Below are 12,377 nucleotides of genomic sequence, written 5' to 3' on the forward strand. Positions count from 1 at the left end.
AACAAATCCTTCAAGATCATCTGCCAACTGAACAAATATCTGAGAACAGGTCATGCGACGATCGTAAAGACCAAAGTCTAACCGATTTGGAATAGTGAAAGACTAAAACAACCAACTTGAACTGATGATAGAACATGCCAAATGAGGTTAGAGTTAACGACAATCTCGATTAGGAGTTTACAACTCAGTTTATGCAGTCTGGAGATCTCGGAAAAACTTCTTTGTTACCAAAATCTTCTAAGATTTATCATATCATCTACATCTAAGATTACTAATTTAGTGGACCTTTGAAAGAATTGATTGATCAGTTGAAGATTATTTCATTGTCCGACAACCTTTTTGATAATAGATCATGACATAAGTGAGGTTAGGTTAAACTCAAATCTCGATTAGGTGATTACAACTCATTTTATAGACTCTGGAAATTTCGGAAAAATTATTTGTCCTCAAAAATCGAAACCCAAGGGGACCTGCTAAGATTTATCATAGAAAGCTCTACATCTAAGAATACTAATTTAGTGGACCTTTGAAAGAATTTATTGATCGGCTGGTATAATGCCAAGTGAGGTTATGTTAAATGAAAATCTCTAATGGGAGTTTACAATTCAGTTTGTGGACTCTGAAGATCTCGGAAAAACTTTTTTGTTACCAAGAATATATATAATTCAAAAGTAAATATTTACTATCCTCTTGAGATTTCACAAAGAAAGTTCTTCACTTAAGAATACTAATTTTACCAGACCTTTGAAAGAATCGATCGATTGTAGGAAGTATTCTTTCCTTGTGCGACAAGAATTATTTTGACTAAGAGTGTCTTATGAAGTTTAATGAGAGTTCGAGGAAAATGTTTACTCTGCAGAAATGAAATAGAGAAAGTGAGAATTGTTGCCGTCTTTGAATGTGCAGCAACCTTATGAATAGAGTTGACAGTTCGTTGAAGATCACTGCTAACAGAAGAGTCACTTTACTAGATACTTTTTCTTTCAGCTTAGGAAGTATACACTCGAATTGACATAATTGGAAAGTGTCTGAATAAAGGAGAAATGACGGTTTAATGAACATCCCATCCCGATTTATAGTCTATCAAAGCTATTTGAAATATGTTTATGTTACAACTTACAAAATTACACTTTTTAAAGTAAAATTGAAACCGAATTAGGAACAATTGGGTTGGGTTGAAACTGATGAGAAAGCAAATATTATATTCATTCAAAGGAGACGGGTCTATGAAAATGAACAGTTGAATAACAGTGGCTCTAAAAATTGTTCCAAAAAATATTTGGAGATTAGAATATGTACAATAGCATATGCCAACCCTCTGTTATAGTTTAACATTACTCTCTACAAAACTACAACAACACTCACCTGTGCAATTTCGCGAGCGGAAAGTGTAAACATAATTTCTGATGAAACTCCGTGAATTCCTTGTATGAACGGAACAAATGTGTGGGATCGGTTTGACCGTGACGCGTCACACATATAATATAGGTGTAATACTTTTCCATGTCATAATGTTTCTGACAGCGCACCACCATAACGCTCTTCAGACGACCATCCTGTTGCATGCTGTGGAGGTGATAGTGATAAAGAAAAATGTATACAATTCAAATATTAATAACGCCAAGTACTTACGTATATTTACGCGGCACAAAGGAGAGCAGCTCACCGCTGCCCTCATCATTGCTGAAACGCATTTGCGCCAAATTGTGCAAGAAGAAATTGAATTGTGTGAACCAACTCTTCAGCGAGAATTGTATCATTTTGGCGAATGAAGCGGCAGCCTCGGGATTCGACTGCTCGGGCAACAGAGCACCACGCACATAAGTCACGGCATCCGCTGTTACACCCGGTATGCCGGCAGTGGCCATTAGAGCAAGCATGTGTAGGATGAGATCACCGTGTTTGCGTATGATATTGAAGGCACGACAACACAAATCGACAAAATAATGAAAATCTGTGGAGGGTTTATCGCCGCCATTGATCACATACGCCATATCGGAGGTTAGTACGAACGGTGTGCGGTCTCTGTACGTTGGAGAGAGGGCGAGAGAGAGAGATACATGAAGTGAAACATTATTAAAGTTCAAAATGATGAGTTTCTTACCTTTTGAAATTGCCAAACATTTGTGCATCGCCCAGAAATTTGCCGAAATCTATATGGAACAGATGACCCGAAGTCTTCAGCATAATATTGTCATTGTGACGATCACAGATGCCGAGTATATAAGTTGCAACGCTGTAGCCGGCGCAAGAAACTGCAAAGAAACCATTTTAATTCACATAAATTATAAATAAAGAAGAGTTTAATACGGACGGAACCGAATATTTATGGCAGACGAGTCAGATCCGACGCAAGTTTATATCAAATCAATACCATCGAATCAAGAGTTTTTTTTAAATAAGTCGGGGAATATTTTCTGACATTACAACTATAACTTCAACTATATATGATCCCAACTTTTCTATGAACACTCACCTGTGAAATTCTTCACCGCCCTTTGATACTCCAATTGACTAGGATTCTGTTTGGCCAACCATTCAGCAATCGGACGATCTTTGAAGGAGCCCGTTAAGCCATATTCCACTTGTATTTTACGTAATGTCTCCGCATCGGAGACCAGCTCGATCATACCCTTCTTAAAGCCCGTTGGTACGCAGTTGAAAGTGACCATTTTCAGATCCAAACCCTCGGCCAACCACATTTTATTCATCACACGTATGAGTTGTATGGTAAGCATGTCCTGCTGCAGATCGTCACCGGACTAAACGTTGGAAAATTGTTTAAAAATTTGTCTTTTATAAAAATATTGGCACTACCAACAAACCTTAAAAATAGCTGGTAATACTTCAGCATCAGAGTTGATATAGGAAATTTTCAGTGGCAGCGTATTTGAGTTGAAATAACTGCAACTGCGTACATTAACACCGGTCACTTCCAATTCGGGACCCAGAGGCAGTGATGTGGGTTTGTCATTCAACTGTTGATGCACGACTTCCATGCCGAAGCAAAGTGTTTTCTGACGCAACGACTCCTTAGCCTGCTTCACTGAGTCAGCTAGACTTGCCAGATTCTGTGGAGAACGGAAATAAATTATATATTTTCAAATTTTTGAAGTTTTGGACACAAAAAGGATTATTCCACTTCCTTTCGAACTGTACGATCTATATCGCTCGCTTTATCTCAATATATCTAACTCATTCTCTCCATCCATAACTCTCTCTCCCTTTCGATCAATGTTTCTCTCTTTTGGACTTCCTTTCAAACTGTATCTACTCTATCTATATCTGTCTCTCTATTTTTCTTTTCATCTCACTTTCCCTCTCGATCTAGGTTTATCTTTTCTTCTCTATCTATATCTCCCTCTTTTCCTCTCGATGTATATTTCTCTCTCCCTTTCTATCTATGTCTCTTTACTTCCTTTCGCACTGTATCTCTCTCTTTCTCTTGATATATATCTCTTTATTCTCTTTTATATCTCTCTTTTTCTCCCTAACAATATCCCTATTTTCTTCTCGAGCTTTGTCTCTCACTTCCTCTCTATCTTTATCTCCACCTTTCTCTCAATCAATCTCTCTCTACTTTTTTACTCTCTTACGCCCTTTTTCTAATATCCTTACTCTCATTTCCTAACTAACTAACTCTCTCTGTGTGTCTATCTCCCTCCGTCTATATAAATGGCTCTCTCCACATCCCTCTCCCACTCACCTTGCACATAATATTCTGACTGAGGAAACGCGCCAACAGCCGCTCACCGCACACTGCCAGCAGCGCGCGCAACATCATCTTGTTCCGTCGGTAGTAGCGAGCTTGTGTAATCAACGAATCATCCAACTCGTTCGCGCCAGACGAAGCATCAATTGAGTTCTGCGGATCATCACCCGGCAAACTGTGTACGAGTAACCAATACATATGATGAGCAATGCGCGGTGATTCCAAACACTTGCAGAGCAAGAAGTTTGCCATATCGGATGCCTCGTAGGTGTCATGCTTGAGCGCTTGCAACAATTGTGGCAGATAATCGACCAGCTGATCGTTGGGTAGTTGGGATATCCATTCGACAGCCTTCTTACGCACCTTCGCATCGGGGTAGCGTGGCAGCAGCAATTCGAGCGCTTGTAGCGGTGAAAGCGGCGCCCACGAATGCAACAGCGAATGCAGATCCATAAGACTGGCGTAGTCCCAACTATGCGCCGCATGCAGCACTTTCGGCAAGGCGTAGGGGAAACTCTGCAAATACAGGCGTTTCTCCCAGAACACCTCACGCTTATCCTTAGCGCCGGAGTAGCCCTGTTCGGCAGTATCGAGAAGTTCATTCTGTAAATTTGCGTCTAACGAATTGAAATCGCAACGCGGCGCTGGCGTTGGCTGCTCCAACGGTTCCGGGAACAGTATACGTCCGCCATAAGGTGGTACTTCTATACTTAATACCGGACACAGATCCGGTTGTGGATGGCAACCCCGCGCCGGCGCAGGACCCAAAAACTTATCCGTCGTCGGCGGCCACATCGACAACAAGTACGAGCCGCAAATCATTTCGCGTTTATGATCGAACAACTGTATGGCGCACCAACCCAGCTCGGTGGGCACTTGTCGACGTTCGCCATTCGCATCGGTGTTCTGCTCATTCTCCGCCGTCTGTGTGCCGTAAAGTACAAATATCAGACGCGATTCACGTGGAAGCGTACAGATTGCATTCTTCTCGAACGAAAGCCACGAAGAGAAATTTAGACGTGGAAATAGGCCGCCACTCATATCGTTCGAACACTTCGTGACTATGGGATCGGAGATGAAGCGTGTGCCATAGTTGATTTGCACACCCAACGAGTAGTCGTCGTAACGCCAATCGGGAGGTGGACGATGTAGGCAATTCACGCTGAGCATAATCGGTTTGAGTACGCACGAAATGGGCATGGGCGCTGTGAAAAGAGAGAGAAAGAGAGAGAGAGAGCGAACTTAGTAAAACATATAACTTTAATAATCATTTTACTCACTCGTCGAGTAATCCAACGATTTCACGGAGAAGCCCACACGGAACACATTCGAATAGAGCTCGATGAGCTCTTGCACGGCATCACGCAGCTGATTGCATTTCAATTTGATCTGATCGAGCATGGGGCGTGGTACTAAACGCACCTCCGCGTAATCACCGCGTTCGCTAACAATCTCCGGATTTGTTTCGCTCGAGTGCGAGGCATATTTCACTTGTCCCTCTTCGCATATGCGTTTGAGATCGGCTATGCAAGCCGAGATTTCGAGTGTGTCAATTGAGCCGAGCAGCGCACATATAGCTTTCACGGCCTGCACAACGCCCGAGCAGGAGAGTATAGCACGTGCATTGGGATCGACGCACTCCAGCTTATCAATTTCGTTTTCAAGCGTTTCTGTGGAAGGAGATTAATAAATTGTTCAATTAAATTGTAGTGGGAGGTACAAATATTTATATTTGAGACTGCAATTAAAAGCGTTGCATATTTCCAGTCTGTTTACCTATTAATATCATCATATTGTCATAATTGATGATGGTCGCCATTTCGTTTGGCAATATATCTTCGGCACGCAGCTCAGCGTCACGTAAATCATCTCCCTGCGTACGCGCAATAACCTGCATATTCTCCTCGGACTTGACGCACAGTCCCAACTGCACATCCTGCTCCAGTTTCAAGCTGTTATGCACACATTCCAGCTGACTAAGCTTCGATGTGGGCGACAGCCATTCCGATACACCAATGGGCTGGAAGGAAAAGGGGAAAATATGGTTATTGAACTATACTTACTTATGTATATAAAGGCATTTGTGTTGCATCTCAAGATCCTCTAAAAAACTAAAAGGCTTACAATAAAACACGTTAAACGCAAACGGCAAGAATAAAGTCAGCGATTGTCTATTTTGAAACATTTTAGAAAGCTTTTTGGAAATGTTTTACTTGAAAGTACAATATCAAGCTAGTTATGGAGTGTCGTAACATCCTGATCAGTAGCTTCAGTTTGCAATCGAACTTGGAATCGAGTGTACCTTGTTACCACGGTATCGCTGGAAACTACAGAGCTTGTCTAGCATGCAAAAGAGTGTAACCTAGCAACATTGACGGCGGAAGGAAGCGGATGGATAGTCCATGGACACACTGACTTCGAGTGACCTCCCCAAACGCTGTAGCAAAACCAGCACATGTGCAGTAGAGAGGTCTTTCTGGCCCGCGGTGGACAGAAAACGGTCCTTCCAACAGTTGTCTTTTAGGAAGGCTCATCTCGCCACAATCATTAGTGTGCTTAACGGTTACTGTTCAATAGGTACACATACGGAAGATCAATGATCAAGCTGCTTGAAGGAAGGCGAAGAGGAATCATCCCAGTTTAATGATTGGAATCGACATTAGCCGACAAATGCCACAAAGGACAGTCGAAGCTATCTAAGCGAAACTTCGCCGACTTAAGAACTTTGTAACATAGTTCAAGCGCTTTTTCGAATCATGAGGATCTTGGCGAGCCGTTAGGAGTATTTGAATGCAACAAATGACAGTCGAAGCTATCTAAGTGACACATTAGCCGACTTCAAAACTTTGTAAAAGAGTCCAATCGCTTTGTCGAATCTTGTGAACTTTAGCGATGCGTTAGAAGTATTTAGGTGCTACGAAGGACAGTCAAAGCTATCTTTGTGAGGCTATAGTTGGGGAGAACTACCCCTTAACCCAATCTAACCTAACCTACAATAACAACATTTCGAAAAACTTTGGCTTTACAACAACAACACTCCGCAATACATTAATTTCACTCACCTTCACCACATAATCACTGGGTGTGCCATTTATCTGACCCTCTAGTGAGCAAAATGCCTGATCTATGACCAATTCCACAGCCGTATTAACTGTAACGAAGTTGAATAATTAGTCAAATATTGAAAATATATACGAATCCCACTCACTATCACATGTGAACACCACCGGTACACCATAACCCTTCAACTGTCCTTGAGAGCGCGTCGAGTCAGCGCTCGGCAGCAGCGCCTTCAAAGCAGGATGCACTAAAATCTTAATGCTCGTCTCCAAAGGATAATGATAGTTGAACTCCGACGCAATTATATGACCCGGATTAGTCTGTCTATCATTGTACAAGTAACGCATACGCAACTCTTTAACCATAAAATAGAATTCCAAGAGTTCGGGATCAACGGTGCGACGATCGGTGACCACTTCATACAAGCGTGCACCGGTGGTTTTTCGACGATCCAACGTTGCACTGGGACGCGAGAACGAGTTTGTAGAAGTGCTCGGAGCAGCAGCAGCAGCAGCTGTCGCAGCTATACTACTGCTACTGCCGAAACTCTCGCGCTTCAGCGTAGGATAGAGTCCAGGCAGAAATGGTGGTGAACGTGAGCCGCTATTGCGTGGCGGCAGCGGTGGTGGTGGCGAGCGTGTACCGCTAGGCGTTGCTTCATGCGACTGCGTGGGTGTGGGGCTGGCGGCGGCGGGCGAACGCGATAAATTGTTGAGCATTTCATCGCGATTGACATAATCCGTGCGCCAACCAATGGAGGATACTGTTTGAAGGGTGGAGAAAATAAATTATTAATATTTTTTAATTTAAAATTGAATTAATTGTTCAGTTACTCACCATTTGGACTGACGGCGCTCTTCTCCAACTTATTAACCGCCTCGTAAACGGGATCTGAGTACTGTGTACCGCCGCCACTGTAGAGATAATCAAATGGATCGTACTCGGCATAGTAGGAAGTACAATCCGAGTCATCGTCGCAACCTGCAAGCAGTGAATGCATCGTTTTTATATTCGCACAAATTGGACACTAACTTGTTGAACGGGAAGTTTTCACTTTCGCAACTGTGAGCGAAAATTATAGTGAAAACAAAAACAAAACCAAAACCAAAAACAAAAAAACCAGAAAATGACGCAAAAATTGCGGCGAATCACATTGGCGTAAATTAATTATAATAAAGAGCCGACAACGGTTTAACAAATCATATTTTGTTTTTATTGTTGTTGTTGCGCCTACTAAAAACCAGCTGAATGCTATAAAAACAAATAGTGTTTAAATAAAATTTGTTATATTGCGCTTGGCCGGGAGACAACGTCGACGACGACGACAACCACAATGACCGGCCAAACACACACGAAAACAATTAAAAAAAAAAATATTAAAAATTATATTATTTTTGTTTTCTTTTAATAATAGAATGTCGAAATAGCAATTATGGCGCAGAAATACATTTGCGGTGTCGATAAGTAAAGCAATCTGCCGTGTTTACAACGCTGCCACAGACGAATTTCTACATTTACAAGTACCTAAAACAACAACTACACAACAGCAGCAGAACATTTTCAGACTTCAGCGCCAACCAAACCGACCAATAATCGAAACGATTAAAACTTAAGGACTGCGGCCAAAATGCCAAAATAAAATAAAATTAAATTTTGAAGTGTGTGTGTGTGGGGAAGGGTGGGTAGAACTAAATAAAAATATAAATAAAATAAAAACTAATAAATAAGAAATAAAATAAAATAAAATAACATAGAATAAAATAAAATAAAATAAAATCAAATGAAACGAAATTAAATAAAATAAAATAAAATAAAATGTAATAAAACAAAATAAAATAAAATAAAATTAAATTATATTAAATAAAAATAAAATATTTAAAAAATATTCGTCAGATATTTAAAAAATTAAAAAAAAAATCATGAACCGGTTTCATTAATTTTCACCACAAAGATAGAATATATCCAAGACTATACGTTCATTTAATATAATATATATATATAAATCTAACAGAATTTTGACCCGATTTACATATTTTTTTGGAACAGAGGCACACTATTAGAAGAAGAAGAAAATTTCCTCTGAATTAAATTAAAATATATACGAGATTTAACGATATTTTCGGTGGAAAATTACCCTAAGGTACTGAGTTCTTCATATTCGATATCCGGGGCCTTGAAAAGTTATAGCCCGATTTCGACAATTTTTCCACAAGTGATGTCATAGCTTAAATACAGTATTTGTGTAAAGTTTTATTCCGCTATAATGTACATATATCAAGTGAAGGAATCAGATGGAATTCAAAATTGAGTTATATGGGAAGTAGGCGTGGTTGTGAACCGCTTTCGCCCATTTTCCATTCATGTCATTAGGGTCTTAAGAAAATATCATGTACCGAATTTCATTGATATTGATCGAGTGGTTTCTGAGACTTGGTTTTTGACCCATAAGTGGGCGACGCCACGCCCATTTTCCCATTTTTTTTTAGTCTGAGCTCATTTCCTTTTGGCATGTTTTCTGATGTTTTTCATTAGTGAGTTAACGCACTTTTAGTGATTTTCAATATAACCTTCGTATGGGAGGTGGGCGTGGTTATTATCCGATTTCAACTATTTTCATGGTGTGTGGTGGGATTTTGGAGGCGGGGCCACGCCTACTTCTCCTAAAAAATTACATCTAAATATTCCCCTTCCTAGTGAGATCCTTGGCACAAAATTTTATTTTATAAATTTTTTTTTAAGGCTTCGTTATGACACTTTATGTATTTTCGGTTACTCTCATAGCAACTTTGTTGCGAGAGTATAAAAAATATTAAAAAATAAATGAAAATTATGCAAAATAACTAAAAAAAAATAAATTTAATTTAATTTAAATAATATCTAAAAAACCTATAGAAAATAAAATAAAATATTTAGAAAAACAATACAATATATTTAAAAAAAATAAACACCAATTAAACTTTATAGCCAACTGTTCCAGCGCACTACTCTTGAAACGATAACAATAAAATTAGCCAATGGCTAAATCAAAAAACTATATATTACCTATACATACTTCTATAAGAGAAACATAGCAACTAATTTAAGCAAATCGAAAGCATGAACTGAGAAAACACAATGCTATATAGTACACATTGTTGTAGATTTGTTGGAAATGGCGCACACACTTGAGGCGCGTTAATTATAGCATATCAGTGCTAAACGTGCCGTCGAACGGTGAGTGAGTTGATACAGCTGCCCATTAGTACTGGGACATATTGCCTGGCTAAAGGATTAAGAAGTGGCCGCGCGATTGGCGCGTAGATCTGCATACACAAAAGTTAATACGCACAACAAGACAATTTGACAGACGAATTTGTCCGCTATTAGAGCGTGGAAATTGTTGGAAATTTTGTGCTTTTTTTGTTTTTGTTTTTGTGTTATATTATACATTTGAAAGATATTTGGAATTTTTGATTTTCGAAAATTGTGAATAAATTAATTTTGAATAGTAAAGTCTACTTTTAGGCGGCATGAAATAGTTTTATATTCAGGTACCGTCCAAATTATTTTATTGAGGAATTATAAAACAGAAATAACGAAAAATTGAGTATTTTAAATATTATAAAAGTGGTTTAAGTGGAAAAATTTTGTTTTCGAAAATCCCATAGAAATTAAAGATATCGAAGTATACATTTAGGCAGTACGAAATTATTTAATTTGAAGAATTGTCTTTAATGCATATTCAGCAGAGATTTGAAGAACACTGAGCTCGACTTGGCATCTGTCAATATACTGTCGGCATATTGAAATGGAACTTAAACTGGAGTCAAAGGCTATACGAATAATAGTCAAGGTGATATGAACGATTTTTCGATCGACTACGGAGAAATTACTATATGCACTAAATTTATAATGAAAAATTTTAAAATTATCTTAATTTTTAAATTCTGAATTTAGAAAATAATATTTTTTGGACCACGAATATTTAGAGTTCAGTTTAATAATTTAGATAATAAACTTAATTATTTTACGATGAATAACCTGAATATGTGAACATAGGCGTCAATTAGGATTTCTATTTAGAAATTTAAAAATGTAACGGGTTTTTGAACAAAGGTATGTATAAATAATTTTGAAATTAACACAGCTTTCTCCATTTTTGTATCTAATAAAAAAATTTACCACTAAGTCTGTCTTCCAGCAAACAAAGGCAAGGCAAATACCAAATTTCAGAATGAAGAAGATAGAGGTACTATATAAACCAATATGGAAAATGGGCATGACATTAAGCCATGTTATTGACCTGTGTTTTAAGTGCTCCAGTATTGCGTTAACCTCAAATTCAACGCGATAACTCGATAACTATGGAGAAAGCCGATTCTATGAAGTACAGTAACTATAGTGTTACGAAAATCCCTAAAAAAGAGAAGTGGGCGTGGTGTCATAACCGATTTAGTGTTTAAAACTACAGAAACAATCAGGATCTCTAAATTAAATCTATGTAGCTTAGCAGTTTGAGATCTCGATGCTTAAAAATCGCTTGCTTTTCAGGATTCAGATTCAGAACGGGGGCCGATTAGGCAGGGGGAGGTTAATCGTTTGGGTTTACATATAACATATTATCTGACGCTGAAACGAATCTAGATTTTTAATCGACCAAATTATTCTTTCTCAAAATCATTTGCGTAATATTTTCTATATAAAAAGAGCAAGAGCCCTTTGTGTTAAAAATACAACTGATATCGATATGATATGAAATCTATTTATAATACAAAAAGAGTCGATTAGAGTTCGGACAAACTGATAAAAGTTAAGCCCGTTCATAATTTAATATTTATAGCGAGAAATATTTTTCCTTTGTTTGCATATCTACCTAACACTTATCAAATCTATAGCACCAGCTGATTAATGCAACAACAATCATTTGGTGTGTTCACAAACAAACATAAATACAATAAATGATATAAAGACCTGCTTTATTACCGTTAAACAAAGGCAAATATTACGCAGACAAAAAATATCATAAATTTTCAATTGGTATTCACATAAGAAGGTGTTGAATTATTTGGAACTAAATCAGATGCAATAAACGAGGAAAGAGAGTGGATGGAAATGAAAATATGAGAAAAATTATGATAATAATAATTTAATTTAAAAAATTAATAAAAAAAATTAAAAATAATATAAAATAAAAAAATATATTATACAAAAATTTAAAAAAATATATAGAATAATAAAAATTAATTTAAAAATATTTAAAGAGAAAAAATAAGTGTTAAAAAGTTAAAAGAAATGTTTTTAAAATTCTTTTAAAATATAAGAAAGTAAATAAAAAAATTATAAAAATAATAGAAGAAAAAACGAATTAAAAAATTTTAAAAAGAAAAAATAAAATTTATTTTTTCAAAAAGTAATAAAAAGTTTTTAATAAATTAAAAAATTTATATATATAAAAAGTATATATATTAAATAAAAAAAAATTGAAAAAGACAAAATAATAAACAAATAAACAAATAAACTATTAAAAAAATTAACAAAAACATTCAAAATATATAAAAAAAATATTGAAAACAAAGAACAAAAAATTTTTAAATATATATAAAATAAAAATATTTAAAAAACTTAA

General features: G+C 37.2%; 1 protein-coding gene and 1 long non-coding RNA gene across 7 annotated transcripts in view; one reads left to right on the forward strand and one right to left on the reverse strand.

The window, feature by feature from the left end:
• The window catches only part of LOC105216157 (phosphatidylinositol 4-phosphate 3-kinase C2 domain-containing subunit alpha), a 41,777-nt gene that overhangs the window by 16,059 nt on the left and 13,341 nt on the right, over positions 1-12,377 (reverse strand). For all 6 annotated transcript variants that reach the window (XM_054229419.1, XM_054229417.1, XM_011190514.3 and 3 more), the window contains exons 4-14: positions 7,610-7,753; positions 6,921-7,535; positions 6,775-6,863; positions 5,489-5,732; positions 4,993-5,382; positions 3,707-4,917; positions 2,826-3,071; positions 2,477-2,762; positions 2,105-2,255; positions 1,633-2,025; positions 1,366-1,566 (exon numbers count right to left, since the gene is read on the reverse strand). In XM_054229419.1, the coding sequence (XP_054085394.1) occupies positions 1,366-1,566; positions 1,633-2,025; positions 2,105-2,255; positions 2,477-2,762; positions 2,826-3,071; positions 3,707-4,917; positions 4,993-5,382; positions 5,489-5,732; positions 6,775-6,863; positions 6,921-7,535; positions 7,610-7,753 (3,970 nt within the window). The remainder of the gene's footprint in view (positions 1-1,365; positions 1,567-1,632; positions 2,026-2,104; positions 2,256-2,476; positions 2,763-2,825; positions 3,072-3,706; positions 4,918-4,992; positions 5,383-5,488; positions 5,733-6,774; positions 6,864-6,920; positions 7,536-7,609; positions 7,754-12,377) is intronic.
• On the forward strand, positions 9,741-11,373 carry LOC128921532 (uncharacterized). The gene is made up of 2 exons (XR_008470970.1): positions 9,741-10,867; positions 10,941-11,373. It is a non-coding gene; the product is annotated as an uncharacterized LOC128921532 (long non-coding RNA).

The sequence above is a fragment of the Zeugodacus cucurbitae genome, chromosome 4, assembly GCF_028554725.1.
Source record: "Zeugodacus cucurbitae isolate PBARC_wt_2022May chromosome 4, idZeuCucr1.2, whole genome shotgun sequence".
In the NCBI taxonomy this organism is placed as follows: Eukaryota; Metazoa; Arthropoda; class Insecta; order Diptera; family Tephritidae; genus Zeugodacus; species Zeugodacus cucurbitae.